The sequence below is a fragment of the Enhydra lutris genome, unplaced genomic scaffold (assembly GCF_002288905.1).
Source record: "Enhydra lutris kenyoni isolate GAN:26980312 unplaced genomic scaffold, ASM228890v2 scaffoldscaffold76, whole genome shotgun sequence".
Taxonomy (NCBI): Eukaryota; Metazoa; Chordata; class Mammalia; order Carnivora; family Mustelidae; genus Enhydra; species Enhydra lutris.
This window is the reverse complement of record NW_019154160.1, coordinates 2,337,787-2,360,764: the sequence shown is the minus strand read 5'-3', so window position 1 is coordinate 2,360,764 and position 22,978 is coordinate 2,337,787. Positions and strand designations below refer to the sequence as shown.

General features: G+C 43.6%; 1 protein-coding gene across 1 annotated transcript in view; it reads left to right on the top strand.

Moving 5' to 3' along the window:
• Positions 1–16,112, top strand: part of LOC111160520 (mitogen-activated protein kinase kinase kinase 21) — a 53,558-nt gene extending 37,446 nt beyond the window's left edge. Inside the window, exons 7-10 of the mRNA XM_022523677.1 lie at positions 9,382–9,532; positions 9,897–9,994; positions 13,616–14,401; positions 15,715–16,112. Coding sequence (XP_022379385.1) covers positions 9,382–9,532; positions 9,897–9,994; positions 13,616–14,401; positions 15,715–16,112 — 1,433 coding nt within the window. The remainder of the gene's footprint in view (positions 1–9,381; positions 9,533–9,896; positions 9,995–13,615; positions 14,402–15,714) is intronic.
• The last annotated feature ends 6,866 nt before the right edge of the window (positions 16,113–22,978 follow it).

Here is a 22,978-nt window from a genome sequence, read left to right as displayed (position 1 = left end):
TTGGAGTCCATCAACCAAACATGTACCATTGCTCACTGTCACTAACACGTGACTTTAATAGGTGTCCCAACTTTTCAGAAAACAAAATTTGGTCTTACATTTCTTAGTCTAATTTTCTTCTTCTTTTTTTAATTGAGACATAATTGACGTATAACATTATACTAATTCCAGGCATACAACATGATTATCTGATACTTGTGTATATAGTTGACCCAGAAACAGCGTGGGGGGTTAGGGCTGCTCACCACCACTGCGCCCACCACCATGCCGTACAGCTGAAAATCCACATACAGCTTTTGACTCCCTAGAAATTTAAGTGCTAATAGCCTGGTGTTGACTAGAAGTCGTACTGATTCACAAGAAACAGTCAATGAGCACAGATTTTGCATGTTATACGTATTATATACCGTATTCTCATAATAAAGTAAGCCAGAGAAAAGAAAATATTAAGAAAATCTTAAGGAAGAGAAAATACATTTACTAGACTATATTGTACTTATTGAAAAAAGTCCACATAAAAGTGGACCCACACATTTCAAACCCATGTTGTTCAAGGGTCAAATGTATTGCAAAATGATCACCACAGTAAGTCTAGTTAACATGTCACCATGCATAGTTACAAAATCTACTTTTCTTATTATGAGAACTTTAAAGATTGACTCTCTTGGCAACTTTCAGATATGCAATACAGTGTTCCTAACTATAGTCACCACACTCTACATTCTGTCCCCGTGACTTAGTTATTTTATACCCAGCGGTTTGTTCCTTTTGACCACCTTCACGCATTTCGTCTACCCTCTGCCTTTGGCGGCCACCAATTTATTCTTTGTATGTATAAGGTCTTTTTTAAAAAATTTGATTCCACATATAAACAAGATTATATAATATTTGTCTGTCTGACTTACTTCCCTTAGCATGAGGTCCATCCGTGTTGTTGCAAATGGCAAGATTTCATTGTTTTTTTTTTTTTCTGGCTGAATAATATTCCATTGTATAGATATACCACATTTTCTTTATCCATTCATCTGTTGATGGACACTAAGGTTGTTTTCATGTCTTGGCTAGTCTAAATAATGCTGCCCTGAGTTTGAGGGTGTGTATATATTTTCGACTTAGTATTTTTGTTTTCTTCAAGTACCCAGAAGTGGAATTGCTGGATCGTATGGTAGTTATATTTTTTTCCAGTTTTATTGAGGAATAATTAACATGCATCACTGTATACATTTAAGCGTGATCATTTGATTTATGTATACTGTGAATTGATTACCTCAATAGGTTCAGCTAATGTCCATCTTCTCATATAGATATGATAAAAAGAAAAGAAAGAAAAAAAGAAAAAGGTAAAATGTTTTTTCTCTTTGTGATGCGAACTATTTGGATTTACTCTCTTAACTTTTCTTTATAACATACAGCAGTGTTGGCCATAGTCATCCCACACATTATATTCCCAGTACTTATTTATCTTATAACTATAATTTATCTTATACCTTTTGACCACCTTCCTCCGATTCTCCCTTCCTCTCTACCTTACACCTCTGGTTTTAAGTGTGATCTCTTTTTCTGTCAGTTTTCTTTTCTTTCTTTTTTTTTTTTTTTTAGATTCCATGTGTAAGTGAGATCATATAGTATTTGTCTTTTTCTGTCTGATTTATTTCATTTAGACTAATGTCCTCTGGGTCATCCATGTTGTTGGAAATGGCAAGCTCTCATTCTTTCTAATGGTTGAGCAGCATTCCATTGTGTATATATACATTCATCCATTGATGGACACTTGGGTTGTTTCCATGTTTAGGCTATTGTTCATAAAGCTGCTATGAACAAGGAGGTATGGATATCTTTTCAAGTTAGTATTTCCATTTCCTTTGGGTATATCCCTAGAAGTGGAATTGCTAGATCATATGGTAGTTCTATTTTCCATTTTTGAGGCTTCTCCATACTGTTTTCCATAGTGGCTGCACCAACTTGCTGTCACACCAGCAGTCCACAAGGGTTCCCTTTTCTCCACATCCCTTCCAGTATTTGTTATGTCATGTCTTCTTGAGGGTGGCCATTCTAAAAGGTACAAGGTGATATCTCATTGTGGTTTTGATTTGCATTTTCCTAATTACTAGTGATGTTGAGCATCTCTCATGTGCCTGTTGGCCATTCATATGTCTTCTTTGGAGAAATGTCTGTTCAAGAACTTTGCCTATTTTTTAATAAGGTTACTTGATTTTTTTGGGCTATTGAGTTCTGTGTTTTTTTATATATTGGTTATTAGCCCCTTACCGGGTATATAGTTCACAAATATTTTTTCCCATTCCATAGGTCTTTCCACTTTGTTGATGGTTTCTTTTGCTGTATAGACACTTTTTAGTTTGATGTAGTCCACTTATTTTTTATTTTGTTGCTTGTGCTTTTGGTTTGATAACCAAAAAAATCATTGGCCAAGACCCATGTCAAAAATATTTATTCTTATATTCTAGGAGTTTCATGGTTTAAGGTCTTACATTTAAGTCTTTAATCTATTTTGAATCAATTTTTATGAGTGGTTATAATATATGGGCTGAATTTCATTCTTTTACATGTGAATATTGAAGAGTCTTTCCTCCATTGCATATTCTTGGCACTCTTGTCAAATATTAGTTGAGCATAAACGGTGGAGTTTACTTCTGGGCTCTCTGTTCTGTTCTGTTGGTCTATTTGTCTGTTTTTATGCCAGTACCACACTGTTTTGATTACTTATACCACTGCTTAAAATCAGGGAGTATGATATCTCTTGCTTTGTTTTTTCTCAAGATTTCTTTGGCTATTTGTGGTCTTTTGGGATTCCATATAAATTTTAGGAAGGGATTTTCTACTCCTGTAAAAAGGGCCATTGGAATCTTGATAGGATTGCATTGAATCTATAGGTAGCTTTGGGTAGTATTGACATTTTAGCAGTATCATTTCTTCCAATCCCTGAACACAGGATACATTTCCATTTATTTGTGTCTTCTCTGATTCCTTTCATCACTATCTTACAGTTTTCAGAACAGAGATCTTTCATTTCCCTGTTGAATAGGAGTGGTGAGTGTGGGCACTCTTGTTCCTGATCTTAGAGGAAAAGTTTCAACTTTTCACCATATAGATGATGTTAGCTGTGGGCTCATCATACATGGTCTTTATTTTGTTGAGAGATATTCCTTCTGTGCCTAATTTGTCAAGGGTTTTTAACATGAATGGATATTGAATTCTGTCAAGTAAGTGTGTGTGTGTGTGTGTGTGTGTGTGTATCTATTGAGATGACCATATGATTCTTTTCTTTCATTCTATTAATGTGATGTATCACATTGATTAATTTGTATATGTTGAACCATCCTTGCATCCCAGGGGTAAAGCCCACTTGATCATAGTGAATGATCCTTTTAATGTGCTGCTGAATTTTGTTTGCTAGTGTTTTATTCAGAATTTTTACATCTATGCTCATTAGGGATATTGGCCCATAGTTTTCTTTTCTAGTAATGTGCTTTTCTGGTTTTGGTAACAGGGTATTGATTGCTTTAGAGAATGAGTTTGGGAGTGATCCCCCATATTCCCCCTGGTGCAGGATCAGAGTACGGCTCCTGCAAAAGTGACCCACGATGATGGGGGTGTACTCTCCCCCCGGTTTCTCTTTGTCCACTGGAAGAACTGGAGGGTCAGGGGAGACCTGTCTTTGTGGTGCTGCACTGGGCCGGGGAGGGGGGGCAGTGCACTCCATGTGTAGCTGCTTCCCTTAGCCTTATGATGTGGTCTGTCCTGGTCTCTGGGGTGTAAGGGGAGTGCTATAGCCTCGCCCCTGTGTTCTAGGATCCTCTCAGTGGTATCTTATTCTCAAATAGTTGTTTGATGTTCTTGTGAGGAGGAACAAAGTCAGTATACCCTACATAACCATCTTGGTCACAATTTGGTAGTTCTTTTTTAATTTTTTGAGGCACCCCCATATCATTTTCCCAGTGGCTGCAGGAGTTGACATTCCCACCAACAGTGCACAAGGGTCCCGTTTCTCCACACCCTCATTAACACTTACTATTTCTTGTCTTTTTGATACTAGCCAGTCTAACAGGTGTGAGGTGATACCTCACTGTGGTTTTGACTTGCATTTTCATGATGAGTGATGTTGAGCATTTTTTCCTGTGTCTATTGACCATCTGGATGTCTTCTTCGGAAAAATTCAGCTCTTCTGCCCATTTTTAGTTGGATTATTTGCTTTTTGTTAGTGAGATGTATGAGTTCTTTATACATTTTGGATATTAACCCCTTATCAGATATGTGATTTGCAAATATTTTCTTCCACTCCATAGACTGCCTTTTCATTTTATTGATAGATTCCTTTGCTATGCAGACTTATTTTCACAATAATGGTTTTTAGATTCTATGCAATTGGTGATCTGCCCAGGCCACAGAGTAGAACGGGGAGTACCATATCTTGAGACACTTTGATAAACACTTGTATGCAAAATTAGCATAACCTAATTATATCAGTAGCATATTTATGGATATTTTGAAAAATGAAATCAGGAATTCAAGATTTTTCCATTTCTTTCCTTGTTTGGAAAAAAAATTGCTCTTGAGATCTATGTTTCATTTGATCTATGCTGGGCAACATAATACTTTAAAATACTATGTAGTATTTTGATTTTAGAGAGAGTGTTCAGACTGGTGGGGGAAAAAAAGGCATGTAGCTAATTTGCCTGGCACCTTTGCAATGTGAGAGTTTTCAGTTAGACCTTAAATCAACGTTTAGTGGAATTAAATAAAACTATTGACTTTTATCAAAAGTGAGTCCAAAAAGTAGGCAAAGCAAAACAAGAGTGTGTTTTATATGTATATGTAAGTAATGTGGTGATCAGCCCATGTTACTGTATTAAATAATTGACTTGCTGCTTCTCCTTTCTTCACCAAACTTAATGTTTTGCTACTCACTATACTTATTTGGAGAAAAAAAAAATCCAAAACAGTATTTTCCCTGATCAGGCCTATAATCAATTTCTTTTTTTGTTGGTTGGTTTTTGCTTTGTTTGTTTGTTTGTTTGTTTGTTTTGTAATGAAAACATTGGCACCGGCAGAGAGATTTTTTTTTGAAGTTCCCAGGATCCCAGTATGTTAGTCTCCTCATAGTTAAAGAGACGTGATCTGAATAAATGTTTAATAACCTGAATCAGTTTAAGGGACCATCATTTTATCATAAGTAACATGTCTTTCTGAGGTAGCGTTTCTAACAAAGCCATACTCGGCCTTTCCTTAGACTGAGTAGGAGCTTAATGAAAGGACAAAAAGGATGGCAGGTCTTACCTCGTAGCCTGTAGAACGGACAAGGGAATGGGAAGTCATGATCCCTCTGTCTTTACGCTGCTGTTTCTCTCTTCTCTTCCATGTTTTCATATTCCTTTTTTTTTTTTCAAACTTGACTTTCAGAGCAATTTTAGGTTCACAGCAAAACTGAGAGGAAGGTGCAGAGATTTCCCTGGTGCCCCCTCCCACACCCAGGCCCCCTCTATGACTGCAGTGGATGCTTTGTCACGATCAGGGAACATCCTCGTCACCCCAAATCCGTCGTGTGCCCTGGAGTTCCCTCTCGGTGCTGTGCATCCTGGGCTTGGACAAATGCATGACATGTGTGCACCACTCTGGTATCACAGGGAGTGTTTTCACGGCCCTAAAAATCCTCTGTTCTCCGCCCATTCACCCCTCCGCCCTCTGTGCTCAGCAGCCTCTGATCCTTCCCCTCGCCGCAGTTTTGCCTTTTTTAGAACATCACACTGTGGGAGTCTTTCGGCAGGAAGCCTTTCCAGACTGGTTCCTCTCACTCAGCAGCGCACATGGACGTGTCTTCCACGCCTTTTCGTGGCCCATAGCTCTTTTCTGTCCGTTGCTGTCGGGGAGCGGCCTGCCGCTGTGCGGGCAGAGCTCAGCTCGCTGTCGCCCGCTCACCTGCAGAAAACCATCTTCGTCGTTTCCAGCTTTTTTTTTTTTTTTAAAGATTTTACTTACTTATTTGACAGAGATCACAAGTAGGCAGAGAGGCAGGCAGAGAGAGGGAGGAAGCAGGCTCCCTGCTGAGCAGAGAGCCCGATGCGGGGCTCGATCCCAGGACCCTGAGATCATGACCTGAGCCGAAGGCAGCGGCTTAACCCACTGAGCCACCCAGGTGCCCCTCGTTTCCAGCTTTTAACTCTGACAGTTACGAATAAAGGTGCTAGAAAGTCATGCACGGGTTTTGAGTGGATGTAGTTGTTCAACTCCTGTGGGTGAATACCAAGGAGTGTGATCGCTGATTCGTGCGGTGAGCGTGTTTGGCTCTAGCAGACACACCAAAATGCCTCCCGGAGTGGCTGTGCCGTTGCCCAGTCCCACCACAACAGAGAGTCCCCGTCTCCACACCGCTGCGTAGTGGCTACAACCTCGCGTAAGTGGGGAAGTCATACCTGCATAAGCCCGGCGAGGCCCAAGACTTGTACTACTTAAACTGAATACTTCAGGGATGTCACGTAGGTTCTCACCTGGCGGGGCTGCCGCAAAGCCAGCTCGGGGAACATCCCCACTTTCCCCAAACAACAGGGCACTCAGCATTGGTTCTCAAAATGACAGATGAAAGCGTCTGGAGGCAGATCTGCCAAACAGGCCCAGCTCTGTGCGCACAACTGTTTGTTCCCATTCTATGTCCCGAACCATCATCCTCTTGTTTGTGACCCCAGGTATTCCCAGCAGCCCCTCTTGTCTACGTGTCTGTCCCCTCTGGTCCCTAGCTGGCATGGATATCCTGCTTCGAGGCTTCAGGAGAGCATGACCGTTGAGGGCATAGTCTGGAGCCACGCTGCCTGGGACAAATCCCAGCTCTGGCCCTACTACGCTACGATTTCAGACTTTCTTAAGCTCGTCCTGCTTCAGATTCTATTTCTGTGAACCGGGGACACAGTAGTTGACCAGGGTCAGGCGTGTACATGTGGTAAGAGCCCCGTGTGCGCCGGTAGTTGTTTTGATCATCGTGTTTACCATCGCTCTTCCCATGAACCTGGTACGGCCTGCGGCTCTCCCGCGGCCGCCTTCGTCGCGTGAGCGAGCCTTCGTCCTGAGGATTTTGCCTCTTGGGTCGATCAGTAGACGCGTCTGATTCGGAGGAACGGGCTTCCTGCCGCTGCGGGTGGTAGCTGGGTCTGCACATTTCCTCCAGGTCGAAGACGGGGCAATGTGCGTAAACTTAGAAAAATTTATTATGAAAGCATTGTGAGAAGAAAAGAAAAAAAAAGAAAAGAAAGGAACAACACCTCCCAAACCTCTGAAACTGAAGGAGGCAATAATTATATTTACTGAGAGACGTGAGAATCGTTTCAGTGAGATTGAACAAAAGCGATTACCCCCAATTTGTTTAAAGACTCCTGGAGTAAATACCAAAATCAAAATACAATATAAGCTTGACTTTAGGTAAAAATATGAGTATGTCACCATCATGGAAAGAAGCACGGTCTGCCAAAAACATCTGATATTGGCACAAAATATTTGCTTCGTAGTTTTTCTTACTCTATGTCCTCTGGCTCTCTCTAACATGACACCATATGCAGGGTGTCCTTCTCTTTGGGAATAAGAAAAAGATTTACTCCTCTTCTGAGAATTCCGGTTTCAGGGTGTGTCTCAGAGCAAGAGTAGAACCCACCTTTCCCACGTTGTCAGATAGAATCCAAGGGCGGAGGAGCCCACCAGGTAGCGTTGTGCCCTTCCAGTAGCCTGCCGCTGTTTACGGCTGTGGCGTGCTTCCCAGTAACCGAGTGTCATAATCTGGAGTAGAGGTAGAGCTCGTATTTTTCCAAGAAGAGGATTGATACAACCTGAAGATGTCAGCAACCCTCCCTCCTCCGACCCAGTCCTACTTACCAATTCGCATAACAGACAAAAACCAAGAAAGTTTTGCTAGCTCAGCGCTGGGATGACTAGTCTGTGATGCTTTGGTGGAGGCAGAAGGAGTAACCCAGAAGCTCCGTGCGGGCAGAGATCTCGCCACCCAGAGCGCATGCCCTGCCCCGCTCCATTGTGAGCAGTTCCCATCTGTTCATCCATGTAATTCTCAAAACGACCTCAAGAAGTAGCTTCTTACGTGATCCCACAACAAGGCAGAGAGGTTGTGCACTTCGACCCAGCTCAGTAGCTCTGCAGCTGTGACACTGCAATCAAAGAGTCTCCAAGAGCATGGACTCTTCTCCATGCCCTTCCCAGCCTGCTAGGACAGTAAATGTTTACTAAAGGGCCAACAGAAAGCTCTAGGATCGTCGCTGTCCCAGGGGCCGGCAGGCGGGTGGATTGTGCCGGTGTGAGCGGGTCCGGTTTGGCGGTGCCACAGCTCAGCAGAGCCAGTCTGCTCCAGCCCGGGGCCCCCACACACCTGCAGACTGCCCGCCAGTCCCCTCTGATTCTGCGCTGACGCCCTTAATAAGTTCAAACGACTTAGGATTGTCGCACACACACACATACACATGCAGACACACAGACACCTCCCTGCACAGGGATACGTCTATTTTAAAATGTGGAAATACCGAAACACACAAATCAAGCATCACCCACAATGCAGGCAATTCTAAAAAAAATGATTATAAAGAAGTGAAATTTCCGTCTTTCCGTAAGCAGACGTCTCCCTCAAAGGTCAACACTTGAATAAGAGCTTGATGCCTGTGTTTATACACACATGTGCATAAACACGTATATTTCCTAAAATGGGTCTGTGCAATCTGTAACATAGACACTTGACATCCTCCATATCTGAGCCTCATTCCCTGTGGCCATGGAGTGCTCCCCTCTGTAGATATGTCATGATGTTTTGCACTGGGCTTTGGGCCATCTACTCCCGGGACTGGTTGTCAAAGTCTATAGCAACAGGAGCCTGGGATAGCAACTGTCCCCAGGGATGCCTGAATCCCTTGCAGGCAGTAAGGGCAAGTGCGCTTCAAAGCTAGAAGGATAGCCTGGGGTGTGTCAGCAAAACACAGACACTAAATGTGGATGCGGACCTCCCTGTGAGGCCGGGAGAAAAAGCAAGGGAGGGGGCGGGCAGGGCAACCGTTCAACAGCTGGAGGTTTGAAAAAGCGACTGTAGCGATGGCTGCGGGAAACTCGTGATAACTAACAAAAACTTGGATTAAACCGCAACCTAGAAACTGGCTTTTGTTCCTTAGGCTCAGTTTGTCTTTTCTTTTAACTCATTCCACTTTTTGGCTACTTTAATGATGAGAGGAAGCCGCTTGCCATCGGTAGGGCGGGAGAAGTCCCTTCCACACCTTCCCGTTTCTTCGCTTTCGGCGTTCCTCGCGTGAGGGAGCTGTATCACTGATTGGATCGGTCTGACTTCAGGTTTTTTTGGTAATCGGTTAATGCGTGATGCTCTCTCCCTAGTGACTTCAGACGAAAGCAATAAAACCTGGGGAAGGAACACGGTCAGCCGACAAGAAGAATTTGAGGATGTGAAAAAGAACTTCAGGAAAAAAGGTTGTACCTGGGGACCCAACTCAATTCAAATGAAAGAAAGAAGTGACAGCAAAGAAAGGTAAGCATGTGACACCCAGCGGCCCATCAGCGTAGACCGTGACAGGTAGCGGTGCCTTCTAGAATTCCGCATCGGCCAGACTTCACTTCTAGACCACGACTGGGAGAGTGCAGAGATACCCGAATGTTAATTTCATTTCTAGGATGAGTTTGTCCTACTAAATTATGTTACCACGTAGTGAGGCAGTTAAAACACTTTGATCTATTTCCTGTCTCGTTTCCACGTTCTGTTTGTGCTTTGTCAGCCCTTCAGAACGGTGCAAATGTGGTCCCTCTGCGACTCAAAAGTGCCGTCGGCATGTATCTGTCAAAACCCAGTCTGTGTGCCACGTGGTTCTATCGAAATAAACGTCTTTCTCTTTTAGAATAAGACCTCTCTCAGACGGCAACAGTCCTTGGTCAGCTCTCTTAATAAAGAATCCGAAAACCACGCCATTGGCTTCATTATTTGTGGACCAGCCAGGTAAATCTGCTTCAGCAAATAGAATCTGTTCGAGTTCGACGTAGCATCTGAGTGTTGTAGACGCTGTGCTTTGAAAGTTTCATGTGGTCTTTCAAGTAGCACAGGGAAGGTTAGCAAGAAGTTCTCCTGCGTGTACCTTTACTTAGGCTCAAAACTTACTTGCTGTCCTGTCCTGACGGATAGTAATTAGGCTCCACATTACTCCTTGGGAATTTGTAACTCCTATTCTCTACCAGAAAAATTAGTCTCATAATTAATTCTGTAGAATTAATGTAGTATAGGAGATAGCAACTATGAGAATGTGGACATCCTGGAATTCTCCTGAGATCTAGGGGTGGGCTTCGGCTGCATTGCCACTGCTTAACAGGACAAAATCTTGTCAAGCAGGTTTCTGTGGAAAACCACCACTTAGAGAGGATTACCTTGGAAACTCTTTAATTTAGAGGAATTATAATTATTTTCAATACTTGGTATCCTATTCAGTATTCAGATATTAAAAGGCTGAAGAGAGATGGTGTTGAAAAACCTCAAGGAGGGGCATCTGGGTGGCTCAGTGGGTTAAGCCTCTGCCTTCAGCTCAGGTCATGATCTCAGGGTCCTGGGATCGAGCCTCACATCGGGCTCTCTGCTCAGCGGGGAGCCTGCTTCCCCCACCACCTCTCTGCCTGCCTCCCTGCCTCTCTGCCTACTTGTGATCTCTCTCTCAAATAAATAAATAAAATCTTAAAAAAAAAAAAAAAAAGAAAAAGTAAAACCTCAAGGATGGTCATCACCAGAGAAAAGAAAATTGGTCTTTAAACTTGATGATTTAAAACCACTCTTGGACACGGTGGCCAGATTAAAGATGTTTTCGCAGAACATGGTGTCCACTTCTTGAATTCGTCATCAGGGCCGTGCTTAATTCAACAAGCATCCCGTCAGTCACTACCCATGTTCACTTCTCTTTCGCATTGTCACGAGGACGTGCACAAGTATATGTGGGCACACGCAGGATGGGTGCTCAGGGCTTCCTGTTGTCGTGTTCCCGATGACATTCTGACTCTTGCCTCGGAAGGTTGAGAGGTTCCCCTCTTATTACATGTTGCAATTTATTGTCAAATATGGTTTGAAGACCAAGGAAGAACAGCTAATTGTAATAAAACTGTTCAACCTAGAGTATATTTTTCATTATTTGTAACTAAACAGGGAGATTAATCGGAGAAGTCCTCCCTCTTTTCCCCCTCAATTCTTTTATTTATTTATTTGTTTTAGAATGTTCTGACCCATTAGTAGGTCCTCCACAGGACAGTTGGAGGAAATACTAGGATATATTTGGCTCTGCTCAAGCTCCATTAAGTGAACTCCGGAAGTTCTCTTGATGAGTTAATGGGAATGACACAGTCGTGTGTCCCTCCTGTGTGGCCCCTCCCACCGCCTGTCTGTGTGGTCCTGTCCTCCTAAGCAGTTGTGTCTCAGCCCCGGATCTCCTGAGAGCTTTTCCTGACCGTTCACTGAAGCAGCATCACACCCCATCCCTGTGTCTCATGACCCAGTCTTACTTACTCATAGCTCTTACCGGAAATCCTTACTTGCCTACATTGACGCCCTTAATGTGTGTGTTCTGTTTCACTCCCAAACTGGAATGTCAAGGGTTTTATCACTTTTGTTTACCACTCGCAGTGCCTGGAACCCAGCGGACACTCACCACCTGTCCAGATGCCTACATGAATCCTCAAAGGACACATTTTGATGTTATGTAGATATTTACCTTGGTTTGAGGGCTACAGATGCTGGTCATCAGTAATCAAAAGGGAAGGTTACAATGGACCACCATAACTTCATGCCCACTTCAGGGGGAAGAGTCTGCTTTACTGACCAGTAAAGGTACCCATGAACACACATTAGGAAAGGCTCAATGTACTTTTTTTTTTTTTTTTATTTTATAGAGAGAGATCACAAGTAGAGAGAGAGAGGAGGAACAGGCTCCCTGCCTAGCAGAGAGCCTGATGTGGGACTCAATCCTAGGACCCGGAGATCATGACCTGAGCTAAAGGCAGAGGCTTAACCCACTGAGCCACGCAGGCAGCCCAGGCTCAATGTACTTTTAAGTCAATGAATTTCACTTGTCGATAGCATTCCCCCCACTCTTGTTTTTGTTTTTGTTTTTAATTTTTTTTTATTTGTTTACTTGACAGAGAGCTAGAGAGAGAGCACAAGTAAGCAGAGCGGCAGGGAGAGGGGAAGAGAGAGAAGCAGGCTCTCCGCTGAGCAGGGAGCCCAATGCGGGGCTCGATCCCAGGACCCTGGAATCATGACCCGAGCCAAAGGCAGCCGCTTAACCAACTGAGCCACCCGGGCGCCCCCCCACTCTTGTTTTTTAAATGATGAGTTGATAATTAGTTGCCCGTTACATGTGCTGGGCACATGTGTGATGCATATTCATTTCACCCAAATGCATTTCGTGCCTACGTGATGAGAGTACTATGCAGGGGAGATCCTTCCAAATTTAAATATGCAAACAGGTGGTCAGAAGCCTACCATCTGCCGGCGTGCACATCTGGACTGTGATCTCAAAGTACAAACACCGAAAGATGCAAGGGTTAGGGAGCTTCGGAGAAAACTAAGATTGCATGTGGGGGGATGGGCCGCCTTCGGCTCTGTTGGCATCAGGGGGTACTTTGACAGAGGGCTTTCTGGGGGGAAAGGAAGCTTGGGGTCAGTGTGAGAGCGTGGGAGGAGGCCAGGCAGAGGAAGGAGAGGGCACCCCAAAGGACGGGGATGCTGGGAAAAGCACCTCCAGCTCGTTGGGGGCAAAGCTGGTGTCTTGGCTTATCTGGATTCTAGATCACACTCAGGTATTATAAAACATAATACTGGGGAAGTCATGGGAGGCTCTGTTGTGATTGCTTGGAACATGGATTAAGCCATTTGTTGTTTTTGTTCACTCACTGCTGAGCACGTCTGTGATAACAATGACTGCTTGTTCTTTAGCTGATCTAATGCGTTACCCTTTGGGCCCTCTTTGGAGAATCATCTTCTAGTCCAGTGGCTCCCAAACTTGAGTAAAGGTTATTAAAACACAGACCCCTGGGCTTCAGCGGTAGAATTTCTGACTCCATAGTCTGGAGTGGGTCAGGAATTCACATTTCTGCAAGTTTCCAGGGGATGCCGGAGCTCTGGGCCAGGAGGCACACTCTGAGAACCACTGATCTGGGGCCTGTTGGTTCTTGTACACGCAGGTGTGCTACAGATAACTGGGCCCGACATGCTGAGAGGAGGCAAAGGGCATGTGTTGTCTGACACGTTACAGGGCCTGCATGTGGGTGTATGCGTTCTGTAACTTGCTGACTTTTTCCGATAATAACTGTATTGCCCGTGCCGGTGAGGAATGTCCTTCATTTCCTGAAGGACAGGGAACAGCGGATGATGTGCTCGCTGCATCCTCTGCAGGGGACCGTGAGTTCTGTGCCCCAGGCTCCCTTTCCTTCAGGTCCTCCTGGACGAACGGTTTGCTGAACTGAAAAGGACTCTGTGTGCTTTGACTTAGAATGTTTATTAGATTTTAGCCTTATTTTATGGTACAGTTTGAATTATTTTTCCTTCAAATCGTACTTAACAGGTACAATTTATATCTTTGTTTAGGTGCTTCTGAAGAGCCAAAACTTTCCTCCGATGGACCAGAACACAGAAAACCAAAGCAAATAAAATCTCCTAGCCAAGCCTACGTTGATCTACCTCTTTGGAAAGATGGCCAGAGAGAGGATCCAGTAGAGCCTGGAAGCTGGGAGGAGGGCCCCTCTTCGAGCCCTGCTGCAAGCCCTCCTCAGGTGACCCCTACAAGTAGTCGGAGCAGGTCCCCCCAGAGGAAGAAGACGGAGTCTGCCCTGTACGGCTGCACCGTGCTGCTGGCATCAGTCGCTCTGGGGCTGGATATCAGAGAGCTTCATCAAGCACAGGCTGCCGGAGGACTATTGCCCAAAGAAGAAAGGAAGAAACGTGAGGGGATCTTCCAGTGGGCTCCCAAGTCCCGAGGCGGGGCCAGTCCTTCCACAAGGCCACCGTCTACGGGCGAGAGGGCCAGCAGCCCACCCTTACTCCCTCCACCAGGCGCCATGAGCCTTCTGTCCGGGCCCTCTCTTTCCACCAAGTGCTTGCTGCAGACGGACAGCACAGAGCTGTCCGAGGGCAGCCCATACGTCGCTTCGGACCCCGAGATGCCCACTCCAGGCTTTTGCGCGGCCATTGGAGGACGTAGTCGCGAGCCGACCTCCACACCAAGACTCGAGACTGATTGCAGTCAATGGAAAAACCCATCTCCTCCTTTCCTAGAGCGGACGTGCGGGAATGTGCCTTATTCTGCTTCTTCAAAAGAACGAGCATCACATCACAGACGAACCCTGTCCGAGGGAAATGCTTGTCAGACCCCAAGTAGGTTGCGTTAGTTGGGTCCAAGTACAAATCCCCACCACAGAGATTAGAACGTAAAGTTGCATGGATACCTGCTTGTATCTTTCCAAGTGGTCACATTGAACAAGCTTGTTTGCACAGTTAATACGGCTCCTTGAATTTTACCCTGCTTTTTTATTTGACTCTATTCTTTGAATTCTGAGAAAGGCATAATTGATCTCAACAGTGTCAGTATATGCTAGCAAACTGAAACAGAACGGGCAGGTGGGGAATAACTGCCCCAAGCCCCTCACAGGAGAGAGGACAGGTGATTTGCCCACATCTGAACCACCGATTGCTGGGAGAGCTGGAGTTCAAACTGGCCGCCCAGCCTCCCCTGTGATAAGCTGTCCTCTGCTACCCCCAGCATCACTGCTCAGCTTACCGTCAGGCTAAATTTTAGCAGGGGGAAGAGCCAAACATGCTGTGCGGGGCCTGACTATTATTTCTTTTGTATATTAATTACAAATATATGTTATGAGTATTAAGCAAGGTCGTGTGTACGAAAATGCCTTTTAGATTGTACAGAGTTGTGCAGTATGGCTAGTTGTCCAGTGTGATTGAAACTGAAACTGTTCCCATTCTATTGCTTTTTCTCTGCTCTTCCAAAACCCTGCCCAGAAGTGATTTTTTTTTTCAGTTTATTGTCCATTGTCTTTAGATAAATGTATTCCTCTCTTGTAAGGCAGTAGCTATTAGTAATTGAGGACTGCACAGGAGAAATCCTAGGTCAGCAATCCCATGAGAAACCATTTTTTTTTCTCTTACTTAGAAGCCAGTGATTATGTGCTAGAGTGGTGAGGAGTCTGGACTTTGGGACAAGAAAGAGAAGGGGCGACATATAAAATCTAAAATCTAACTGCTTTCTTGCTGCCATCCATTTTTTTCAGGTCATAATTTGAAAGTGAAGTTTCATCATGTTGCCCATCACTTAAAAAAAAAAAACAAAAAAAAACTTTTAAAACCTTTAGTGTAATCCATCGTGAAACTTCCCCTGTTTCTAAGACAGCCCTAGTGATCGTCGGCCCAAAGTGCTGTGGAGGTGATGAGCCGCGTTCATGGTTGCAATTTTCCCCGGGCAGAAACACCCCTTCCAACCTTGCAGTTACTTCTTCATACGCACACACACACACACAGTGTCCCAATAGTTTGGAAAGGTGTGTGCTGAGGGTGTTTTGTTGACGCTCCCTTGAAGGTGACCCCGTAATTGACCGGTCCTCCTAGTTACGGGTCTGCATGTTGGCTGGCTTGGAAGTCGCGATCTAACCACGCACCATCTTTGCTTTCTCCAGCAGCTGCTGCAGGCGCAGCTCTCAGCTCAGACCCCGGAGCCTCGGACCTGCCCCTGGAGTGGACTCTGGGAACGCCCCGGTGCTCCCCGCCCAGGGAGGCCCCACCGGAAAAACAAAGAGCCGGCGCCCTGGTGCCCCCACCTCGCCTGCCAACCTTCAGGAGCCGCTCAGAGTCACAGCCCGCCAGGCAGGCACAGGTGCTCTCTGTCGGGCCGGGTCCAACTCCCCCCACTGCTTGTCCCCCCAGGGGGGCCGAGGACAGGACTACACCCCACGTGCCTTCCCTCCTGGATGCCAACGCCCAAGGCCAGAGCAGGGACGGCCCAGTGCCTTTGGGCAGGATGACGAGCAGAGCCAGCGGACCGTCCGTGCGGCAGCTGGAGAAGGAGTTTCTGTCTTAAGTGCCTTACGTTGTTCAAGCATTTCTGTGTTTCGTTTTGTTTTTAAGGTGAACAAATGAAAACAATTTGAACTGTTAAATGCTGCTGTGTTTTCGAAAGCTGTGGCCATGTTACTGAAGTAGTAATGGATGTCAACCTTCCCGAAAAAAATGTATGTGATTGCTGTTAGCGGTCTATTGTTTTTTGGCTACTGGAATCTTATGTAGTAACTTGGAATGTGCAAAACAAGTGTAAATGAGTGTGAAACAAGAAACGTGCAGCAGCGTAAAGCTATGCTGGATACAGTTACCTGAAGCGTAGTTGTAAAGTTCCATTGGTTCTCACCAGCATCCCCCAAAACCCAAATCAGAATGAGGTGCGCCATGTTTGTCCCTCCTTTTGTTTTCTCCCCCTTTGCCTTTCCTTCCTTCTCTTTTTTCCTTCCTTCCCTCCTTCCTTCCTTCCTTCTTTTTTCTTTTTTTGTTTGTTTCTTTTGTTATTTGCGCAAAAAATCCAAGAATAATGTGATATTAGTCAGTAAAGGTATGTATTTTGAAAAAATTGAAGACTAGAATAGATGGTGAGCCCCAGTGACACCCCCTGAACTGAGCAGTGGGCTTATGATGCATGGATATGTTGAGGCGTCACATGGATTATGCCTATTTCTCTCTGAGGAAATTTTACTGAATGTACTTGTAAATGTTTTACTGAATGTAACTTCTAAACATGTTATCTATCAGAACCCCAAAATGGATTTTTTTAAATTTTATTTATTTATTTGTCAGAGAGAAAGAGCACAAGCAGGGGGAGCAGCAGGCAGAGGGAGAGGGAAAGGGAGAAGCGGGATGACCAAGAAGCCCGATGTGGGGCTCTATCCCCGGACCCTGGGATCATGACCTGAGCCAAAGGCAGACGCTTAACCAACTGAGCCATCCAGGTGTCCCCCCAAACGGATCTTTAAAAGGTCAGTCAGTCAGTCATGGGCATTTGGCTAAGACCACATTATGTCCCCATGAGCAAGGCTAATCGGTAGGTTCTTCCTATAGAAATGGTTCTTGTTTCGTCAGGAGCCACTTACTCAGTCTCCAGACTAAAAATCTTTTTCATTTTGTAGTAGGTTTTTAAAAAATTAAGTGACATAGGTATTCATTGTAAACATTCATGTCATTCCATTTTATTTTTCTCTATATAAATGTGTGATTATTCTGATAAACCCAAATACCATTAGAGAGAAACACTGCCAAATCAAGAAACAGTGACACTGTTAGAATTCAAGTGTTTTGTAGTTATCTTCATGCTTCAGTAAATTGTGGAAAAATGTTAGACATCTGCTAAGATAAGCTGACATGGTGGAAATGACAAATATGGATTATTTTCAGATACAGGATTTTAAATGGATTTGAGGTAGCAGATCAGGATTTGAAATGATTTGAAATGATTTTATGAGTTATTTTATAAAATCATACCTCTATGATACAAATAGACTACTGAGTTATTAAGCTACAGAAATGCTGTCCAGGAGCTTGTAAATTTGTCTGAACTCTTTTGTCAAGTTCCATTATGCTTCCCTTCTGCCACTAAAATGTGGTTATTTTGGATGACAATAAACACTTAACATTTGATGTACAAGGAAAAACTAAATTGCAAACATCACTTGACATTTCATTTAAAACTCTACCTTGGTTAAGGTTTCCCGAATAACTGAAATGTCGGCAATTTAAATCAGCTGTGATAAAACGCCCACCTGTACCAGAAACAAGAAAACGATACTCTTTGGCCACTCGACACATCCAGTGACTTGGCAGGTACGCCCCCGCAGATGGTGAACAGAGCACTGAAAGGATTCTATCAACATGAGTGCATTCTACCCCAAGGAAAACAATCCTGGGTTTAAAATTCTTGCAGCAAAATCTCAGGTACTTCCCTTTGTTATGTCGTAGTACAGTCTGTTCTAGGATTCGGCTTCACTTTCGGGAGATTGTTCAAGTACGAAATCAAAATCTGATTTCCTCAAAAGTGTATCACATTTGAAACTATGGCTGGCTGCTTCATTCTATGTTCAGTCATTTGGGGGCATGTATTTCCTGCTAAAAGTAAAGGAAATACATGCCTAAAATAGCACATAAAAGAAGTATAGAAACTCAGTTTCGCTTCTGCCAAAACATTGTGTGTGTGTGTGTGTGTGTGTGTGTGTGTGTGTGTGTGTGAGTAGGGGTGGAGGGTAGCGGTGGGTGTTCATCTGTCTTCTCCCTCTGCCCTGTTCCTGCTCCCATGTAGCTCTGTTTCAGTCCACTGAACATTATGATGAATTTAGAAATGAAACTACATTAAAAAGATAGTTGCAATACCAGGATTCAAGCTCGCATTCCAGCAAATTGTTGTTTTTTGCTGAGATCTGTTGTATATTTGTGATTTTCTATGTGTGCTAGGATGTTTAGCAGAATCCGGCTATTTATTTTCATGTAGACGTGCTAGCTCGTCGAAAGAGAAATTAAGCTGATTACCATTAGTCAACATTGAAGGTGCTCCCACTGCAGAAACTTAAGGCCTGAGCCTGTTATGCTGTATTATGAAGCCTTGTGACTGAAAAAGATGTTTACATATGTTGTCTATTTTTTTAATAAACTTCTTTTTATAGCTAGTCTACTTGTTCCATGGCTTTCATCTGATGATGGTGACTATAGTTTGTAGTGGTTTATTTTGTATTTAATAAGGAAAAATACATTAGTGAAGATCACTGATGCTTCATTAGACAGGTATTAGCCTGCTAACTTCATTAAACTGAAGATCACTAAGTGAGTCATGGGATTAAATACTTTTTTAAATTTTATTTATTTTTAAAAGATTTATCCATCTCTTCTAGAGAGAGAGCATGCGCATGGAGAGGTGTGGAGGGAGAAGGAGAGAGAAACTCAAGCAGACGCCTTGCTGAGTTCAGAGCCCAACAAAGGACTCGATCTCATGACCCTGAGATCAGGACCTGAGCCAAAACCAAAGGATTGGACGCTTAACCATACCACTCAGGGGCCCCTGGGATTAAATACTTTTTTAAAAGTATAATGAGATTCTATATTTGAAAATGTGTGGTTGACATATGCATTGAAAAGTTGCATTTCACTCTGAGAATTTTGCAACTCCATCTTTTCAGAAGGCACGCTTTTGCAACGTGGAACTAGTAGGAACTTAATCTCCATTGATCTGCAGGGATGTGATTAATGAGACATGCTAATTATTAACACGCTTGAATCAGAAGAATTTTAAGAATCGTGAAGCATCCAGCGATTCTTACTTAGCAATGGAAGCTTGGGAAGATCAAGAAAGAGATCGTAGTAACCCACGCAGACCCAAGCATCGCCTTGCCACATGAGACGGATGGACAGGTGACAGCCATTGCATATCCAAGTGTTAGCGACCCTCCTAGGTGCCTATGTAAGACGCCTATAATTATCTTCAATACAATTTGTGAGGCAAGTGTAATAGCCCTATTTCATTAGGAATGAAATAGACACAGAGAAGTTGGGTAGATTTCCAAAGACCCAACCTATATCTACTCCCTACCATCTACCTGTTCACACCTGTCGTAACCCACTGTACACATAATGGAGAAGCTGGAGACTTCTGAAGTGTGAGCTTTGTAAATGGAATCCAAAGCTAACGTAATTTTTCACCAAAAAGTTTGGAAGTCTAGAAATGTGTGAGTACTTAAAAGCAAAGCTAACCGTGGTTAATACAGTGGGATACTTTTTAAGTAAATGTGCAATGAAACCGAAAACATGCATACCTACTAGGTCAACTCAGAAAAATGGCATATTCTGATCGGTAGGTCTATACACATGAAGTTATTTAAGAACTGCAAGGTAAATGTATAATAATCAGTCAGAAGCAGTCTATACTTTTCTGAAAAGGCCAACATGGTAAATAAAACACAGTGAAAGAAGCTTTTATAAATGGTAATAGTTACCATACAGTGCAGTAATTATTACCTATGTTTTTATATCCAAGCAAAACAAATAAGCTGAGTTAGGGAACTTCTGTATGCTGACAGACTCACGGAGTGCCTCCTGACTGCTGGGAAAGACTAAAGGACTTAGTGGTGAGCCAGGGAGAGACCACCTGTGTACCCAGCCTGCATGATTCATAAGATCTAGTAAGAAAGACTTTGAGTGCGCAACTAGGCAGGGCTGGCTTCGAGAGCATGGACTTGTGCCATTCAGAGCTCAGGGCCCGGAAGTTCCTGAGCTTGATACTAATGCTTTGCTACCATCATCTTGAATTCCTTAATACATTTATTTATTTATTTTAAATATTTTATGTATTTATTTGACAGGGAGCACAAGCAGGGGGAGCAGCAGGTAGAAGGAGAGGGAGAAGCAGCCTCCCTACTGAGCAAGGAGCCCAATGCGGGGCTCGATCCCAGGACCCTGGGATCATGACTTGAGCCGAAGGCAGACGCCCAACCAACTGAGCCACCCAGGTGCCCTCTTAATAAATTTAGAACAGGGTCTGCTAATTTTTTAACTAGGCCTCACAGACTATGTGGCCAACTCTGACTACACGTGGAATGAATTATAAAAGGTGAAGTAGTTGCTGCTTTGTTAGCTCTGGAAGAGGGATGTAATCTGAGGGACTCAGGGAAGGTGGGAGGAAGCCAGACCCCAGCAGAGGGAGAGGCGCTCCCCAGCCACTAGCTTGTGGGAGGCCTTTGACTCCTTTTCTCCTTAAGGGTTGCTTTCCAGTTTCTTTGTTTTTGGCTTTCAGTATTTTTACCTACCATGATAGGTCTTAGTGTAGATCTTTCTCTAGACTGTATCCTGCTTGGAGTTTTTTTTTTTTTTTTTTTTTAATTACTTGGAGGTGTAGGTTAATGTTTTGAGCAAATTTGGGGCTTTCAGCTGTAATTTCAAATATTTTTTATGCTCCTCTTGCTCTCTCCTTCTAGTACTCCCATTACACATATGTTGCTGTAGTTAATGGTGTCCCACATTTCTCTGGGGTTTTTCATTCATTTTTATTCTTTTTTTTTTCCAGATTACATTGATCTGTATTGATCTCTTCAAATTCTCTCATTCTTCTGTTCATATCTACTGTTGAGCCCATCTAGTGATTTTTCACTTTAGTTGTTGTATTTTCAACTCCAAAATTTCCATTTGATACTTTTTTGGGTAATGTTTATCTCTTTACTGATTATCTTTCTAATGAGAGTCATCATATCTTCCCTTACATGAATTGTATCCTCCCTTAGTTCATTGGATGCATTTATAATGGCAGCCTGGAAGCCTTTGTGCTGTCTGAAATCTCCCATGGTCCATTTCTCTTGCCTCCTTTTTTCCCCAGCATATAGGTCATGCTTTCCTGTTCCTTTGCCTATCTCATATTTTTGTTGTTGCTGCTGAAAACCAGACATTTTAGGAAATGCACTGTAGCAGCTGTGGGTAACGATTTCCCTCACCCCCTCTTCAGGTCTCACTTTGTGGTTTTTGTTTGGTTGGTTGGTTAGTGATTTGGCTTGACTATTTTGGTGAAGTCTCCTTCCCCCTACAGTGTGAAGACTTTGGTGTTGCTTCTCAGAATGTGCAGGCTTAGTGTGCACCCACCACCTGGGATGACAGTTGTAGCACGGTTCCCTTTGACCTTCTCTTCCACTCATCTCTCGTTTACGCTATGTGCTTCATTGGGTATTACACCCAGTTGTTAGGCCCCAATAATTGCTGACCAGTTGTTCTATTATTTTTTATTATGCCTGAGGCACAAATTGCTCTACAGTCTGTTCCAATTAATTTCAGACAGGGGTGGTTTGGGGGCCAGTCTTTAAAGCTTTGTTCTGACCCCAGGCAGGATCTTATTCAATGCCTTTTGCCTGATTCTCTCTGGTAAAGCAACTCACCTGTGGTTTAGCTTTATTGCTCTTAATTAAGAGGAGCCATGGTTTTTGAGAGTGCTCTTAGGCTTGAACTTCCCCACACGTGTTTTAAGTAAAATTAGATCCTTTGATGAGAAATTTGCAGCTCTGTTCTTGAGTAACATCTCCTGCTCTGAGCAAAATATCTCAGCCACACTCTGGGCACTGGATAGAGTGGTAACTTGTCATGTTGGTTTGCTTCTCTCAGAGTAGAACCACTGCCCTCCAAGTGAACTCGTGTAAAAACATTTAGGAATCCAATATTCTCACTGGGGTAGAGCCTTGCCCTGTGAGTGGTAGCTGGATGGAGGAAGAATTCTGAGACCAAGCTGCTGGCAGGGTTGGTTTCCTCTGAGGTCTCTATTTGGCTTGTAGATCATCTTTCTGTGTCTTAGTATGGTCTTTTCTCTGTACATTTCTGTGTTTCAATTCCTTTTTTATAAGGACACCTATCATATTGGATTAAGGCTCACTCTAATGACTCACAATTGACTTGATTATCTCTGCAAGGGTACTCCCTAATACACTCACATTCAGAGATATTCAGTATTAGGGTTTCAACATACAAATGGGGGGGGTGGGACACAATTCATTCCATGACAGACTGGAACATGTTTCAAAATATTAAATATGACAGTTGTGTATAAAATAAAGGGCAGAACTAGAGCCAAAGAGGAGGTTTCATCAGATATACCAGCAAGAGGAAAGAGGGAAAGGATCAAGTGAGAGCAAGTTTCCAATCTCCAAACTGGGGACTATTAGCGGTGGAGGACAAAGAAGAACAAGAAGTCAGTTAAGGTAGACAGTTAACTGCAGGGGAGGTTGAGGGCCAGCCGTGAGAACTGAGGCTCTGAGAGGAGACTTGGCACTTAAATAAACTGAGGATGTATTTTGGACAGGTGCAGTTTGCAATTCTGAGTGACTGAAAAATTCTAGAGACATCCAGCTGGCAGGTGGAGCTGGAATTTGACACAGAGACCGGAGATGG